This window comes from Aethalodelphis obliquidens, unplaced genomic scaffold, assembly GCF_003676395.1.
Source record: "Aethalodelphis obliquidens isolate GAN/ISIS:26980383/991018 unplaced genomic scaffold, ASM367639v1 scaffold89, whole genome shotgun sequence".
In the NCBI taxonomy this organism is placed as follows: Eukaryota; Metazoa; Chordata; class Mammalia; order Artiodactyla; family Delphinidae; genus Aethalodelphis; species Aethalodelphis obliquidens.
Window position 1 is genome coordinate 3,730,111 of NW_020838033.1, and position 18,930 is coordinate 3,749,040.

General features: G+C 35.1%; 1 protein-coding gene across 1 annotated transcript; it reads right to left on the reverse strand.

Annotated features, from left to right (window-relative positions):
* Nucleotides 1-1,153: 1,153 nt before the first annotated feature.
* FBXO47 (F-box protein 47) lies at nucleotides 1,154-18,770 on the reverse strand. Its single transcript, XM_027094543.1, has 10 exons — nucleotides 18,460-18,770; nucleotides 17,819-17,989; nucleotides 14,874-14,950; nucleotides 13,468-13,545; nucleotides 11,770-11,878; nucleotides 6,982-7,158; nucleotides 5,284-5,430; nucleotides 4,462-4,604; nucleotides 1,988-2,159; nucleotides 1,154-1,335 (listed from the first exon to the last, which is right to left on the reverse strand). The coding sequence occupies exons 1-10, from the start codon at nucleotides 18,638-18,640 to the stop codon at nucleotides 1,226-1,228; spliced, it is 1,365 nt and encodes a 454-aa protein (XP_026950344.1). The 5' UTR covers nucleotides 18,641-18,770; the 3' UTR covers nucleotides 1,154-1,225.
* Between the last annotated feature and the right edge of the window lie 160 nt (nucleotides 18,771-18,930).

Here is an 18,930-nt window from a genome sequence, read left to right on the forward strand (position 1 = left end):
AATTTCCCACAATTTGTACCCTACTCCTGTGGGTAATTTCTATATCTTCTAGTTCTTCTTCCCTTCCTCAATTACAGAGGTGAGTTAAGTCAAGGGCTTAGGAAAACAAAAAGTCAGCCTCTGAGAAGTCCAGTGGGAAGGGGTGTGTCTTCAGCAGAAGTAAAGTGATTAAACCCAAGGAGAAGAAAATAGGAGATCCAGGAGGGCTCCAGCATTATTTCAGCTTGTTAGGCACTATTTTTTCTATTTTAATAGTAAGAGTGGCAGTGGCAGAAGCTAGTCAAACTGAAATAGTCCTGGAGCTTCTTGGAATCCATTTACTTGAGTGAAGATAAACCCCATTCTCTCATGGGCTGCTCGAACCATCCGTGCTTTCAGTTTCCTTCAAGTCCTATTTTTTAAGATAGGGAGAAAAGCTTTAGGAGCAGAATAGCTACTTTCTTTCATTTTATATTTCTCCTTACTTGCAACATTTTACTCTAATCCCCAGGAAAGAATAAAAGATGATTTGATTGTATTAAGACAATATATGCCTTCCTCTATTTATATACTTTTTAGATTGTCTTAGAGAAGGAAATATATGTGTGTGTGCATGTATGTGTGTGTGTGTATATATATATATATATATATATATATACACATGTATGGATATATACGTACACACACACATACTTCCTTTGGTTTTTGATCTGCAAAACATGAAGCAAATAAAATGTTCTTTGTAATCATATGCCAAGAAGGTGGTAAAAAAAATGTGATTTATATCTGCACATTCCAAAACATCATACTGCAAATCTTCACAAAACATTCTAAGCTATGTTTACACAACCTAAGCAAAGTGAACAGATACACACCATTTAGTGAATTTGGGTCTGTTCTAACTATGCATCAGAATTTTCTCTTGCTTTGAAGACCCACACATACAGGTTGGCTGGCCCCAGATTCTTGAACACTAATGTTCCATTTTAGCTTGGTGTTAGGTTTACCAAAATCTAGAGCAGCTTGTTTTCTAGAGAAATCTTAATACATTCTTGGGTTTGCCTGAAAGTTTTATATTAATAATGGTATAAGCAGTTGCTTCTAAATTTTTATGCAGCTTTTGAATTCTTAGGTTACTTAGGTGATAAAAAGTCCCATGGATGCTATTCTCTGAGTGTGGAAAATTAGCACTCTTCTAATAGTTAGTTCACTGAGTTATTTTCTGAATGCAAGGCTTTCTGAGTATTTAGGTAGAGAGAGTATTCATGGTCAAACACAGGACCTCCTTATGGAAGTTAGCCTGAGCATGCACAAGATGGAACAAATTCAGAAAGCTTCTGTTGTCTTCATCATGGTCTTCCATATGCCATACACAGGAATAGACAGTAGGGAAAAGAAAATGACAGTTAAGTTTCTAAATATATGATTTATTTGAAACATAAGATGTTCCAATTTCCCTAATAATATGTAACAGAAGACTAGTTAGTGATTTTCCCTAAGTCAGACGTTAACCATTGAAATCATGGAATTATATTTAGAGCTCTGAATTAGAAATCAGAAGAAAAAGATGCTGGTCCACGCTTTATTGCTTCTAACTTCATGACCTTGGGCAAGTCAGGTAATTTCTCTAAGCCTTAGTTTTCCCATCTGTAAAATAGGGTTAATTATCCTGTTGGGCACCTAATAAAACTATAAAAATTTATATGTGTAAACTGTACAAATAAAGAATATTATGATGATTATGATAGTTGGTTAAGTAAGCAAGTTAAAATTTTTTGCTGTGCAGAATTGAAATTAGTTCCTTTCAGAGCAGACTCTTCAACTTTACATTTTCCATTAAAACTAATACCAGATTTAAAAAGTGACGAAACCAGGAACTAAATATATCTCATGGAAAAACAATGTCTGATTTTTCTATTTTTAGCTTGGATATAAAAGTCTACACAGAATTATCTATATCTTAAGGGGAGACTAGAATGCACTTTACTCACAACTGAGCACCATCTACATGCATACTCACCAGACAGAACTGATTGTAGCATTTCCATTATCACATACGCAAATGCATTTGCCACACTCTGGAGGAAGTTATTTCTTTCCACTGGAGTGCTAAAGACTTTACAGACTTTTTGCATCATTTTAACTGCCCAATCCATGCAGTATAGTTCTTTCTCACATACCTGATTTAGACATACAAAGCATTATGGTAAATCTTTATTTGAAGAAAGCGGTAGAATTTGAAAATGGTATTAACAATGACCGTTTATAACTTTACAGAATTTAATACATATAACATCATGTTGAGTCTATAAATGGGAAATGCTCTTATATCTAATACTTCTTTGCTTTCAAATGGTATAAATTTAGTAGGGAAAAGTGTGAAGTAAAAAAAGCCTGGTTCAAGATTATCATAGAAAAAAAGATTATCATAGAATATTTGTTTATTAATGTAAGAAATAATATTGAAAACAATTGTTAAACATATGAAAAATAAGGCTCCTGCTCATTCATTCAATAAGTGTTTATTGAGCACATGCTAAGAGCTGGGGATACAATGGTAAGCCATAAAGACATGGCCTCTATTTTCAAGGAGTCCAATGAGGGTGACAGACAAACAATTTCAACAGGCAAGAGAGCCCTATGGTGACACCAACTTTCCATCTTGAGAGTAGTAGGGAATATTTCTCTATTATTTAAAAGATAGATAAAGTGAAAATTACATGTTTATAGGTAAAACTGACTGAAAGGAAAAAGGTTTATTTACTAATATCTTAAATGGTCAATTTAACTCACATAGCCAAATAACATAGAGCATGAAAATAAACTATATAGTACTGTAACTAAATAATGTTAACCTGACAAGAAAGATATATTGCCTACTTATTATGTGTAAAGCACTGTACAAGGCACTATGAAAGAAATAAGTGGCATAGTCCTGGATTTCAAAGAGCTTGCAATCTATTTTGGGAGATGACTTACCCCACACATACAGTGGCCTTAGAACACCACTGGTAAATGAAGATAAAGAGAAGACAAATCTGAGGCCATTTAGAGAAAATTAATGACCAGAGTTGAGATGTTAAACAGAGAAGGCTTTCCGGAGAAGGTTTCTCCACCCCTAGCGGTTTCCTCTCCATTCCTTTTACTACAGTGTGGCCAAACTCACCTTCCAAAAACGTAAAACTGACAACGTCTCCCTGCTTCCTAAAACTTGTCAGCAGTGTGGCTCCTGTGGTTCAGGCTCCACAGAATGGTCTACCAGGCCCTGCCTTACCTAGCCTCTCCCTTCCTATCTAAACTTACCATCTCCTCCTCTTCTGCACATTTTTCCCTTCAGAAATAATACTGAACTGCTTATAGTTCCCTGATATAGTCATGCAGTTCCAATTCTCTCTTTCCTTTTTTTTGTTTTGTTTTGAGGGCCTCTGCTTATTAAAATAAACATTTACATTTAGAATACAATTAATTTAGTAGCTTTCTTCACATTTTAAAAGAGCCACAGAGATTTCATTCATGTTTTAAGCAGTTGAGTTGGTGAAGATCCTGTCTCCATTTTGTAGAAAATGGATTACATTCAATTATTCCTCACAACAGCCAACTGAAGATTATTCCATTGCTTTTGAAGCACTGGTTGGGCTGGCATCTGTGATGGAAGCCAAATAAATGAGATATCTATGCAACACATGCAGGTACATGCTTGAATAATCGAACCCCTCTGTCTGGTGAACACTTCCTATTCATTTAAAAAACTTATATCTACTGGAATTGGGGAAGCCCTCTCTGTACTCTATGCCCACCCAATATTGACTCCTCTCTGATACCTTTGTATCTTTTTTTACATATTTTTGCACTTATCACACTGAATTTATTTATATATACTTTGATATTGCTTAGAAGACTGTAAGCAGCTTTTGGTCAGGGATTTGTTCTATTAATTTCCACAGTCCTAAAATCTCTCACAGGTATGGCCCATAGTAAACACTCAGTTTGTGTTAAATACATTTTTAAATGTTTTTATTTTGAAAAACATTTTAACTATATAAAAGTAAAGAGAGTAGTATTATGAACCCCTAGTATCCATTCCCTAGCTTCAACAATTACTAATCTTGTTTCACTTCTACCACCACTCACTTACACCTTCTCTCCCTGCTGCCCAGGGATTATCCTGGAGCAAATCATAAGGGCTGCTTTATTTTTAAATGGAATTTAAGGGAAAAAAAAGAATATAACTTGGCAGAGCTGTATAATGACAATCCAGATATGAAGTGGGGAGAGGTTAACACAAGGAATGATTCCAGATATGATAGTTTATTATATAAATTAAAAATTTTTTTAAATATATAAAGTATATATAAAAATATATACTTAAATACTTATTCTTTCAAAATGTTTCGTACATATTTCAGTTCCTTCAGGGCAGCTCCCTAGTAGGTCAACTATAATGTTAAACAATTTGCTAGAAAAAACTTACTTTATACTTACCAAAGCCAAAAAGACTATCAGCCTTGCCAGTTCAATGGCCCGTCCATTCATAGCTTTACTAGCCATGAAAGTGAAACAGACGCTGTTCCCACTTAGGATTAGGAGATGTGCATTATTCTCTAGAAGCCACTCACGGGGAACCACTTTTATTAAAGAAAGAACCGTTATTTAATGAGAAATTACACAATAGCTATAGTAAACATCATTAAATACATGCAATATTATATTACTTTATTGGATATACAATCAGTGCCGAGGGAGAATCTCAGAAAAAATGCTTTAGTTTTCCGATTACAGCATTCAACCGGGGACAGAGATTATTTATTGCCAAGTCACAGCGACTCTCACAAATATACTAGTAATACAGTCAACGCATTTCTCCTACACATAGGTCAACAGACAAGGTGGTGTAATCCTGCTAAAGAAAGAAATCTTGTAAACTTTAGAATCTAAAGGATTATGCAGGAATGGGAAACATTGTTTCATCTCGCCAGTACCAACAGGAAAGGGCCTTCTTCTTACCCAACATTCGGACGTGTTTCTGAGAACTTCAAAATGGGAATAATTAAGCTAATTAAATTATGAAGCTTTCAAATAATAGCAATAAATACATATTTATAAAATTGGCAAGGAAAATGGAAGGAAAGTAAGTTGATTATATGCATTCTCTTCTAACATAAAGACAAACTTTAAATATTTTAAAGCATTTAGTGATTTCTAATAGGCAGTTCTTTTGTTACCTATAGAGTTGTCCTTACAATTTTATAACTGTATTCTAATAACAAATTTCTATTACTGTATGTGGTAAATAATTCCTTTTACCTGATAGTTCATCTACAAGACTGATAACATCATCTGCTGTCCATTCTTTGGTGCCTGTATCATACAGTAATTTAATGGCATCAGCCAAACCTTTCAGACTGGGTTCATCTGCAGGTCCTTCTATCATTTTCTGCCAAACCACCTGTCCTGAATGATAATTGAAACAAAAGCTAGGCTATGACAGAATAGTTGGCTTTGTGATAAAGACTACACAGATTGTTTAAAAAGGAAATTGGATTGCATAACGGAATCCATTACTTATATATGCTACTTTCATTTTAACTTTCATAATGAAAGATCAATTCTGATAACAGTATAAATTTAATGTCTCTGACTGATGTGATGAAGCACAGCAACAATAGCTAAATGAGGAAAAGAAAAGGTAGTTTCACCAAGCAAAACACTGTTTCTGGTTCAAAGATAATGCTACCCCATAACAGAAATTAAAATAAACAATTGATGTAATCTTACTAAAATGAAATAAAACCTAGTGATAGACTTCCAAAAAGAGAGCATGCTGTATCTGAGAATTTTCCAGACATTTATATCAAAACAGAGTAATCCAGTCAATTTTTTATTATTTACCTCTGACCAATTTCTCTTTGTGAATTACACACACAAACAAAATTCGATCCCAGATTGGCTTCCTGCTGCCACTCAACACACTTTAAACTAGTTAACTCCTGATACAAGGCAGTGTGAACTAAATACATGCTAATTTTAACATTCATCCAAGCAAAACTTAATTAGAAAGGCCAAAAAATTGCAAAAAATAATATGATGCACCCCAAATTAAGTAAAACATCAATTCTGACTACCACATTGCTTCCCTTGCATTATTAGTCCCCTACAGCAGCAAATATAATCTTGAGTTAAGATAATGTTTAAAGGGTTTCACTGGTGGCACAGTGGTTGGGAATCCACCTGCCAATGCAGGAGACACGGGTTTGAGCCCTGGCCCAGGAAGATCCCACATGCCTCAAAGCAACTAAACCCATGCACCACAACTACTGAGCCTGAGCTCTAGAGCCTGCGAGCCACAACTACTGAGCCTACGTGCCACAACTACTGAAGCCTGTGCGCCTAGAGCCCGTGCTCCGCAACAAGAGAAGCCACCGCGATGAGAAGCCTGCACACCGCAAGGAAGAGTAGCCCCTGCTCACTGCAACTAAAGAAAGCCCGTGTGCAGCAACGAAGACCCAACACAGACAAAATAAATAAATAAATATATTTAAAAAAATAATAATAATGTTTGTTTGTTTGTTTGCGGTACGCGGGCCTCTCACTGTTGTGGCCTCTCCCGTTGTGGAGCACAGGCTCCGGACGCGCAGGCTCAGCGGCCATGGCTCACGGGCCTAGCCGCTCCGTGGCATGTGAGATCTTCCCGGACCGGGGCACGAACCCGTGTCCCCTGCATCGGCAGGCGGACTCTCAACCACTGCGCCACCAGGGAAGCCCGAAATGCAGTTATTTTGGGTAAATCAGAGATGATGAGAATATATTTGGAAATGGCCTGCAGCAGAACAATTTCTGTCTTGATGCTTAAGTTATATACAAGTCAATGTAGTATATACATTTATGAAACATGGTTTACTTATTAGGAATGATGAAACTAAGCAGGTACAGAAAGATATGTTTCCTAAAGTGAAAGTAATTAACCAATTTTGTAACATACATCCCAAAGAAATGGATGCTCACCATCTTGAGGAGCTACTGGTCCGAAGATGATATACAGTAATCTTGCCTGATTCACCATTGGCCATGGTTTTAATATGCACGTCAACCAAAATGCAGAATCACTTCGACGGGTCCAAGGATCAAGAAAAACGTTCCTACAGAACAGTCTGATCCATAACTCCAGTTTTGTGGCAATTCCTATGAAGACAAAAGCACTGTAAACAATTCTTCCTAGAAAGATTGATATGCATATTGGATAGGTCAAGACATACATCATTAAATGCTTTGTACTGAGAGTGTTACTTCATTTTACTCTGTAAAAATTTGAGATTATCAAGGAACTACTTTTTTTAAAACAACTTTATTGGGATACAATTCACACCCCATAAAATTTACCAATTTAAAGTGTACAATTCAACTTTCTTTTTAGTATATTCACAGATATATGCGCCCATTAGCAAGTAAATTTTAGAACATCTTGATTACCTCAAAAAGAAACCCTGCTCTTTTAGCTATCACTCTCCTATCCTTCTGCCCTTTACCACACCCAGCACTAAGCACTACTTGCCATCTCTATAGATTTTCCTATTCTTCATATGAATGAAGTCACGTAGTAGGTGGTTTTTTGTGACTGACTTCTTTCCTTAGCATGTTTTTTTTTTTTTAATACGTATTTTCTATTTATTTATTTGGCTGTGTTGGGTCTTAGTTGTGGCATGCGGGATCTTTTCATTGCAGTGCATGAGCTTCTCTAGTTGTGGCGCGTGTGTTCCAGAGCGCGTGGGTTCAGTAGTTGTGGGCTTAGTTGCCCCGTGGCATGTGGGATCTTAGTTCCCCGACCAGGGATGGAACCCATGTTGCCTGCATTGGAAGGCGGATTCTCAACCACTGGACCACCAGGGAAGTCCCCTTAGTATGTTTTCAAGGTATATCCATGTTATGGTAAGTATCAATACTTCATTCCTTTTTATGGCCAAATAATATTCCATTGTATAGATATACCACATTTTTTATCGATTCACTCATCGATGGATATTTGGGTTGTCTCACCTTTTGGCTATTATGAACAATGTTGCTATTAACATTCATGTACAAGTTTCTGTATGGACATATGTTTTCGTTTCTCTTGAGGATATACCTAGGAATGGGATTGTTGGGTCATATGGTAACTCTATATTTAATTATTGAATAACTACCAGATTGTTTCCAAAGTGACTGCACCATTTTGCATTCCCACCAGCAATGTACGAGGGCTCCAAATTCCCCACATTCTCACCAACGCTTGTTATCTGACTTTTTGGTTCTAGCCATCCTAGTGGGTATGAAGTGGTATCTCACGGTTTTTTTTAAACAGCTTTATTGAAATATATATAATTTACATACTGTATGTATGTAAATTACCCTTTAATGTATATAAAGGGTATACATGTATATAATTCAACAGTTTTTGATATATTACATTATTTTCCTAAATTGTGGTAAATACATATGATATAAAATTTGCTATTTTAACCATTTTTAAACTATACAATGCAGTGGCATCAATTACAGTCACAGCGTTGTTCAACCATCACCACTGTCTTACACTAAAATTTTTCATCTCAGACAGAAACTCTGTAACCATTAAGCAATAACTCTGCATTCCCCATCTTCCCACATCCTGGTAACCTCTAATCTACTTTCTGTTTTTATGAATTTGCCTGTTCTAGGTACCTCACATAAGTGGAATCATACAATATTTGTCTTTTTTGTCTGACTTATTTCACTTAGCATATATGTTCTTTTTTTAATTAATTAATTAATTTTATTTTACTTTTGGCTGCGTTGGGTCTTCATTGCTGCGCATGGGCTTTCTCTAGTTGCAGTGAGTGGGGGCTACTCTTCATTGCGGTGCGCAGGCTCCTCATTGTGGTGGCTTCTCTGGCTGTGGCGCACGGGCTCTAAGCGCACGGACTTCAGTAGCTGTGGTACTTGGGCTCAGCAGTTGTGGCTCGCAGGCTCTAGAGCGCAGGCTCAGTAGTTGTGGGACACAGGCTTAGCTGTTCCATGGCATGTGGGATCTCCCCGGACCAGGGCTCAAACCTGTGTCCCCTGTACTGGCAGGCATACTTTTAACCACTGTGCCACCAGGTAAGCCCCTTAGCATAGATTTTTAGTGTTCATCCATGTTGTGGCCTGTATCAAAACTTCACCCCTTTTTATGAGTGAATAATATTCCATTGTATGTATATGCCACATTTTGTCTATTCATTCGTCTATTATGAACACTTGGGTTGTTTCCAGTTTTTGGCTACTGAAAATAATGCTTCAGTGAACCCTGGTGTACAAGTATTTGTCCTTGTTCCTGCTCTCAATTTCCTTAGTTATGTACCTAGGAGTGCAATTGCTGAGTCATATGATAACTCCACCTTTAGCTTTTTGAGGAATGTCCAAACTGTTTTCCCTGGTGGTGGTACCATTTTACATTTTATATTTTTATACCATTTATGTTCTACTTACTTGTAGATAAGACAAGTGTAAATGGAAAGTCTGCCAATGCACTAAGGCCATATGTAAGTGTCTCCTGATGTAAGTCAAGTAACACAGAAGTTTAGAGGAGAGAGATTATTGCAGGTCTGGGAACATCAGGAAAGGCTTTACAGAGGAGGTCAGGTAAATTGGGTCTTAAAGGGTAAAAAGGAGAGATGGTATTTCAGGAAAAAGAGAGAATGAATAAAAGGTATGAGGTAGAAATGTGTAAGACATGTCTGAGATACAGTGAGTAGAGCAATATGCCTATGTCAAACTGATACAGAGGTAGTAGGCAATAATTTTGAAAAAGTAAGTTAGGATTAGAATATGAAGGCCAATATAAACAGTTTGAGCTTTATTTTGAAGATATAAGGAAGCTAATAAAACTTTTTGATCAAGAGAGAGACATGATAAATTAATTTTGTTATTGTTTCATTGGGCTTCTATGTCTGCCTTTAAAATAAAAATCTGCCATGATTTGTTTCATGATGAAATATTTCAAGCTGACAGAAAAGCAGAGATACTATAACAAACACTGTGTACTGATCAGTTAGCTTTGTCAAATCTTTAGTTTTTTGCTATATTTGCTTCAGATTTTTAAAAATAAATAAAACATTCTGATATAGTTAAAACTTCTTGTGTATCAGTCCCAATCAACTTCCTCCCCAGAGGTAATCACCATCTTGAATGGGGTTTTATCCCTCCTGTATTAGTCAGCTTTCTCTAGAGAAACAAAACTAACAGGATGTGTGTATATACATAGAGAAGGATTTATTTTGAGGAATTTGCTCATGAGGATTCTGGAAGCTTGGCAAGTCCATAATCTGCAGGGTAGGGTGGGAGGCTGCAGACAAGAGAAGAGTTCTAGTTCAAGTCCAAAGGCAGTCTGCTGGTAGAATTCTTTCTTGTTTGGGGAGGGGAGTCTTTTTCTGTTAAGGCCTTCAAGTGATTGGATGAGGCCCACTCACATTATGGAGGGTAATCTACTTTACTCAAAATCTACTGAGTTAAATGTTAATCTCATCTAAAAAATAACTTCAAAGAAACATCTAGAATAATGTTTGACCAAATATCTGGGTACTGTGGCCTACCCAAGTTGACACCCAAAATTAACTATCATACCTCCCAACTATGTTTTTATACTTTTTTACATATGTATATAACCATAAAGAATATATAGAATTGTTTTGCATGTTTTTAATATGTATATAAATGGTATCATATTAAAAGCATTGTTTGGTAACCTTTTTTTCTCAAATTATATTTTGAGATTTATCCATAGTAAGACACATGGCTCTAGTTAATTCATTTTAACTACTAACGGTTTTTTTTAAATAAATTTATTTTTTTATTTTTATTTTTGGCTGCATTGGGTCTTCGTTGCTGTGCATGGGCTTCTCTCTAGTTGCAGCGAGCGGGGGCTACCCTTTGTTGTGGTGCGCAGGCTTCTCATTGTGGTGGCTTCTCTTGTTGCGGAGCACAGGCTCTAGGCATGTGGGCTTCAGCAGTTGTGGCACGTGGGCTCAGTAGTTGTGGCTTGCAGGCTCTAGAGTGCAGGCTCAATAGGTGTGGCACACGAGCTTAGTTACTCCGTGGCGTGTGGGATCTTCCGGGACCAGGGCTCGAACCCATGTCCCCTGCATTGGCAGGCAGATTCTCAACCACTGCACCACCAGGGAAGCCCACTACTAATGGTTTTAATTGTATAAATATGCCATAATTCATTTATCCATTCTCCTGACAACAGGCATTACTTTGTTTGCAGCTTTCCCTGGTTACATGCTGCAATGCTCATTCTTATACGTCTCCTTGTGCATACTGTGGGAGTTTCTCAGAGTGAAATTGCTAAATTGTAGGGTTCTTTTAATTTTTTTTTTTGGCTGCACCGTGCGGCATGCAGGATCTTAGTTCCCCGACCAGGGATCACACACAGTGGAAGCATGGAGTCCTAACCACTGGACTGCCAGGAAAGTCCCTCTTATAATTTTTAAAATATGAACTATTTCAGGTATATATAGTAGTTTAAAAAATACTATAATGAACACCTTTGTATCTTCCACCAGCTTAAGGAATAAAATATTATTAATGTGGTTGAAGCCCTCTGAGAGCTTCTCTTTCTCTAATCACAGGCCACTTCTGCCTCACTATCTGATTCAGTGTTTATCATTCCCTTACATCTCTTTATCTTTTTACTACAAGCGAATGCCACAATTTATTTTGAAATACACTTTAGAACTATACTTTTTTTTTTCTATTTTAATCTCTGTATAAGGTTATCTCTGAATTTTAGTTCTTTACCTGGTTTGCTGCAGACAACTGTCTGCATGTTGCGGGAGAGATTAGTCAGCTCACATAAGAAGTTATAAACACGATGGCACTCAAGTTCATCCCATCCTGCTGTTAAGGTCTGAGGATGATAAAGGAAACATTTCAGATGTTCAAACCATCAAATCAAAACATAAGTCACTATTGCCTTATGACCATAACTGCTGTAGTATAAAATCGAGGCAATGTGCAATTTTTATCCACTATGGAACTGTTCAAATTCATAGGAAATTTTATATAAACAAAACCTAGAAATGCTCCAAAATCCAGTTTCTTTTTGGTTGCATAGGGAGTATCTTTTCAGGGAACTAAATGGTACTGAATCCTAAACTCTGACAGTATAGATACAACTTTAGACATCTGACTCACAACCATACTGTGGCTTAGACTACAGTAGAACCCTTTTGGTCCCCTCTAGCTATCAGTTATGATATTGCTTACAAATGATAATGACCTCATTTTAATGTGACAATCATGAGCATTTATTTACGACATTTGGGTGTGAACAAAAAACAATTTTTATTAGGACCAAATATAGTAATTATCTTTGAGGAGACCAGAATGTACAGTTAAACATATATGAAAAATTCAAATGGTATTCAATTATATGTAGATTTTGAAAAAGTTGATTAATCATATCAATTTTTCTTAAAATAGTTGAACTATATTTCAGTAGTTTAAAAATGAATCTTATTCTCTTTGGAAGGACATAATAGAAACTGCTCACAGTGGTTACTTCTGTTGAAGGGAACTCTGTGAACAAGGAACAGGCCTGGGAGGAGACTTAATATTCACTTTATACCATTTTGTACCTTTTGAATTTTATATGAATACATGGGCTCATATTACCTGTTCCAAAGGGAAAAAGAAAAAGCAGAAATCTATCTATCTTGGAAGAGGGCTAGAAGGAGGGCCTATGCCCCTGGAATCTGTACATGCAGATGGTGGCTGGCTGGCAGGATGGGTTATAAGCAAGACTGTTGTAAGATTGTTGTAAACCTCATAAGGTTGCTGTAATATTTAAGTAAGTTAATACATGTAAACTGCTTAGAACAGTGCAATATATTAATAATATATTGAACAGCATTAATAATAATGTTATTATTATAATGTTTATAATAAAATAGTAAAAAATGTTCTTAAAATCATGCAGTTGATTTCTTCCCCCCTCCCAGGTTTATTGAGATATAACTGATGTATAACATTGTATAAGTTAAAGACATATAACATAGTAATTATATATATATAGCAAAATAATTACCACAAAAAGGTTAGTTATCCCTATCATTTCCTATAGTTACTACTTTTTTTATACAGTTCATTTCTAAGATCACATCTTAAATAACTAGCACAAGACTTAAAACTCATTGCACACACACACCCTCTACCCCACAATATTTCTAGTCATTACAGTTGGCTGGAAACTTCAAGGACATGGGTATAGAGCAAATAAGGGTTAAACATTTCTTACCAGTGAGAAATCCAAGAAGAAAATCTGAGGTGGCAAACATATTATTGGATTAACACATTCTCAAACATTTACAATGTTATTTTGTTTTCTTTTTAGATCATTATTACTTTTATTATCCTATAGAAAGACAGATTACATGCTCTACTTGATAACAGTTCAAAAAGAATTCCTTTTCTTCTTTCACTAAAAAAAAAATGTACCTGTAAAAACATGCCGTAACATGGTAATCCTAAACATTGCAATGGAGTTACACAGCCGTTAAATTTAAAACAGGAAACCTGTAAAGAGAACAACTGTTAATTCCTCCTTTTCACTGCAACTGTGCAATGATTTGACATTCAAATTTAATGGAAATATGCAAGGATTGTTTTCAGTCTAAACTGAAAATAACTAAAACACTAAATAACTGATTAGTCACATGTTATATAGGTGGGGATTATGAAATATAAAACAAAGTCTTTGCCTCAAGGAGCTCACACTTTATTTAGAACAATAAGATATACATACATGAAATTAATTTTATATTTCAGGATAAAGTATGTATAAATGCTAAAATGACCAAATAAACATATCAGATACAATGAAAGCAGGGAAAGGATAATTTTGAGAATGATTAAAAAAGCTTATGAAGGATGTGAAACAAGCAATGTCTTTAAGTAGGATTCAAAGATAATCAATAGATAGTATTGGTGAGGGAAACAATAGGGCAAAATGGTATAGAGGTAAAAATTTTAAATATTCATTTGGACAGAAAGATATGAGCAGCTTAATTAGGCTCAAAGTAGTAGAAAGTAAGGCTGCACTGTCAGGGGGAACCCCCTAAATACCACCTGTGGACTTTGGACCTTATCTTGATGAAATTGAGTAGCCACGGAAATATTTTTAAAAGCAAGAAAATTAATTTGATGTAAGTGATTCAGCATTTAGAATGTCTTGGGAAGTGAAGAAGTGAATGGCAGAAAGATCATCTTGGAAGCTGCTGCAATAACATACAGCTGAACTCAATGCAAACACTGACATGAAAAAAGCCAGTGGATCAGAAACAGTTTGCATACTATTGAGTGTAAAACTGAATCAGCAGTATTAGATATATATTGGGTTTATATAGTAAAACTCAATGTCTTAACAGAGATTATGCCCAAACATATTGATACACATTTCCAAGTCATAAATTATCATAAAAGGTTTGTCATTTTATGTATTAAAAATAGTTTTAACACAAATATTTAAATAGTAAAATGTTAACATTTGGAAATAATTTTCATTTTAATAAAATATCTAAATCACCACTTTAAAACAACCTCAGAATTCCCACATGAGGTAAAAATACTTTTATTACTCCGATAAACCTAATAAACTTGAATGATGTACTTAGTTATATGTAAAAATTATTTTATAATAAGTAAAATACTCCTATACTACATTTTGGTGTTTTATAATCTCTGAGCACTTGGTAAAGTATTAGATTATCATCAGCCAACTTTTTAGTACCAATTTATGAAATTCCACTAATTAAAGATAGATTTAAAATGAGTATAAGACATTAATAATAAAATATATTTACTGGCAATCAAGACTGTGAGCTAATTCAGAAGTATGATCTTACTTCTGCGAGTATCTTGTGAATGTACTTCAGTCTTTCCTTTGTGGGTAGCAGCAATGTACATCTTTTAAACAGTAGACCTGAGAAAGTAAAGAGACATATGAAAAAATGACAACAATGTAATTAACTTAAGAATATCTATAACTCACAGCATAATGTTTCCTTAAAGTCAAGTATACGATAGTGGATTGTGAGCTGATAGAGTTTTTAAGAGGAAGTTTGGGAGGAAGGGTGCAAAACACATATATGGTGTTTACCAAGTGACTCTGGTGTCCACCTAAGAGGCTATGGCATAAAAGCTTACAAAAAATTGTGAAATTGATGGTATAGTACAGATATGAGAAAGTGTTCAGATTTTAAAAGATACAATAACCAAACACAAAACAAAACAGGGAAACTCTGCTGTCTTTATTCCATAGAAAACATATTCCAATACCTCTTAAAATTAAGCTCATGTCCACCATGAAAAATGTTTTAAGAGTTGCTAATGGAAAGAATGAGAAAAGAGATTTTGTACTCCTTTCTCCAAATACAAAAACTTGAAGTCGTAAGTATTTAAAATTTCAGAGATTAGAAGTCGGTTTTTCTCTCACAGAAAGTATCCAGTTTGGATGAAATATTTATCTCTTCCTTCAGAGATATCCTTTTATGGGGCTTGCATGTTAAGAATGTATAGAATTTTGTGTTTAGATATTTAAAAAAGAAAAAAAAACCTTCAATTTCCCAGTGAGATATGTAACTTGAACTACAGTGACAGGAAGTGTATGGTTATGATTTATTTCCTCTAAGTGTTCTGTTTTCCTAAAATGGCAATACATTGTTAACATTCCTATAAGGCCAAATGTCCTCAAACTAAAAATAAGATACATGGTAGGAAAATATATATCTGAATATCATGACTTTCTTCAGTTTTCATCTTCTCTGCATTTACTTTTTTACATAATATAATAACTACTTTATATATAATTCTGTAGCCTCTATGGGAATTGAATCTATTTTTAGAAGTTGCTATGTTTGGGCAACACATGACCAGAATTGAGTTTTAAACATAAGCCCTCCTTATTATTGTACATAAAAAGACATTTTCAGTGTTTAGTTTTCAGGCTGAGTTCTCTTCCTTTCATGTTTTGGCATCCAGTCCCATGGCATATCATAGCTGGGGAATTGTAAGCTATAATTGTATGTTGGTTGCTTTTTCTAATGTAGAACGCCTATTTTTAAGGGTTTCAATTTACCATAAAAACCAATTCTGGCTGGGCTTCCCTGGTGGCACAGTGGTTGAGAGTCCGCCTGCCGATGCAGGGAATGCAGGTTCGTGCCCCGGTCCGAAAAGATCTCACATGCCGCGGAGCAGTTAGGCCCGTGAGCCATGGCCAATGAGCCTGCGTGTCCCGAGCCTGTGCTCCGAAACGGGAGAGGCCACAAAAGTGAGAGGCCCGTGTACCGCAAAAAAAAAAACCCAAAAAACAATACTGGCTGACTTACTTATTCTTTTAACACAGGTGCTCTGCTATACCCTTTAGAGACTAACTTCTTTAATTTCTTCCCACTAAAATAGAGTCAGATGTAATGTTCTTTCCACACTGGCCATCTGCTCTGTTTTGTATGAAGAAGCAAATTAAAATTTATAATCCTTAGAATGGAGAATTCTGAAAATGTTATTTTAATGTCGGAAAACAAGAACAGATCAGATAGGAATGGCAACATGAGGAAATGGTAAGTACATCAAACATTTGTCTAAAGAATTAGTCATAAGCTAGGTGTCTGCACAAAATTTAAATGGAAGGTTGAAATCATTACATGAGTAAAACCATTTTTAAAAGCTAGCTTTTGAGATCAATACATATTTGTATTTTTAACTGAATTATCCACATAATTGTCTTAATGCTATTTTGTTTGTTTATGCAATTGAATCTGGTCAGGGAGAAAAAATTCTTTCAAATTAAAACTAAAGAATAAGTTTTTCCCAAGTAGCCTTCCTCAGCATCCGATGATATTGGAAAAAAAGATATTCACAATAACAAGTAGCAAAAAGTAATTGCCGTATTCTGTTACAGGCTTCACAAAGCCTAATCATAAATACTGAAACCAATAACATTGTAACCAGATTACAGACCTTTCATTTAGCCTTACTAAGTATACCTGTCAAATACACTTTGGTGTATTTACATATCTGTATAGTCTTATTTTATTATCTTAAAGCTAGGCATCCTTGGGCTACTAAAAGGTAACTTACTCTTATGCCTTTATTTACATCTCAACATCACTCTGATATTTAATTTTATTGCCATGTTTTGGTTAATTATAAGTAGCTTCATAATTAAACTGGTGTCATTAGTCAAGTCAAAATTAGAATTTTTTTTCAGCACTCTTAGGGAGAATGAAATCAATGAATGGGGTAAAAGACATAAATGATTACAAATCAAGGGAAGAAATTGTCCAGAATTTCTTTTGATAAGGTTAATTTAATAATAGCATTATGATTTATTAGTAAATATGCACAGTGCTTTAAAAAAAAGAAAACCACTGTTTCTGATAAGAGAATAAGTGATTTTTCACAATAATATGCTTAAATTTCTATTTTAAGAACTAGATTATGGTTGAAAGGGAAAAGCAGTACAGAGATAAAACTCATTAGATTCACAGGAAGTAAAGCATAGAAAATACATCAATTTCCTAAACTGGCAAGCCACCTAGACAATAAGCACAGGTGACATTGTATCCACATGAAATCACAAGGACTGACACTTTAAAGTGCATTCTCTCATCTTTAAATATAAGTGTAAGGCACTGTTATTAAGGGAAAGTCCTTACACTGAAGAGTAAAAGCATCATAGAAATAGGAAGTATTCCATTTAGCACAGGCCTTACAGAATTGTATAATAAAATCCCCTTAATTAAGTATAGTTCTTTACTTGTTACAATTCTCATTACATTACATAAATTACCTAGAGATCTGTAGTGTTCCAATATAGTGGAGTTTTGTCTCCTGTCAGGCAGCTCAAGGTTATGAAAGTCCTGTAGTAAAAGTCTTTTGCTTCCTGATGAGGTTGAGATATAACTAATAATGTGCTGGCTGACTGTTTTGGACACCATGCTTAGCACGCTGATATCCTTCACTATCAAAAGAAACATATATATATATATATATATGTATATATATATACACACACACACACACACACACACACATATATGAACGGCTTAAATACAAGAACATCACTATTAGCACAATCTATTAATTTATAATAGATTAATAACAATAATATTAATACTAAATAATAAATAAATAATAAAAGTGGGGGAAAAGGAAAATCTTAAAATTGTTTTAACTCTAGTTCTCAATGAATTAGAAACATTGGGGATGTAACAGTCAAATTACCATGTCATTATAATTAGAAGCATGTTTTAAAGCATTTGAGTATCATATTTTCTTTAAGTAGCACTTACCTAACACTGATGAAATTTTAAAAATAAACAATGTGAACACCATTAACATTCTAGCAGGGCCTAAGATGACAAACTAGTTCTTGGGGAAAATAAAACATTCAATTGTCCATGTAGCCTACTCATAGTCCCCAAACCTCACCTGACAAACATCTTAAGATTATTTGGAATATTTCCAATGGCAAGGCTTTAAAATTTCCAAGCGTTGATAAGGGCTGAGAATCTGGGTCAAGAATGTTGGAAAAACGGTTGGATCGATGATTACGACGTCTGTATTTCTGGTTGGGAATCAAAGTGAAACTGGTATTTACTCTAGATGCCATTTTTTTTCTTATCTCATGAATTTATCCTGATTAGAAAAACAAAGTAAAAGAGACAACGAAGAAAGGAAATCAAAACGGTGAAGAGCTGTTGTTTTTTAAAATGGAGAGGTTCATACATTGAAGGGCAACAGCTGTCTCTTTGTATTTACAAAACTTTTAATGTGATGTCCAATTTATGGAGTTCCAACCAGTAGAGTCTATTTATTCATCTCAGCATGATATGAAATACTTAAAAATCTTTTCCCTCTTAGCCAAATATTTTAGATAGAGCTTTAGCAGAAAATGAGATG

What these genes read in the sequence shown, in the direction of transcription:
- FBXO47 (XM_027094543.1), bottom strand. Translation starts at nt 18,640, where the DNA reads ATGGCATCTAGAGTAAATACCAGTTTCACTTTGATTCCCAACCAGAAA. An exon ending in AGTTGTCTGCAGCAAACCAG is followed by an intron (nt 7,159 to 11,769) that starts GTAAAGAACTAA and finishes TTGTCTTCATAG; the next exon opens with GAATTGCCACAAAACTGGAG. An exon ending in ACCAGTAGCTCCTCAAGATG is followed by an intron (nt 5,431 to 6,981) that starts GTGAGCATCCAT and finishes ATTATCATTCAG; the next exon opens with GACAGGTGGTTTGGCAGAAA.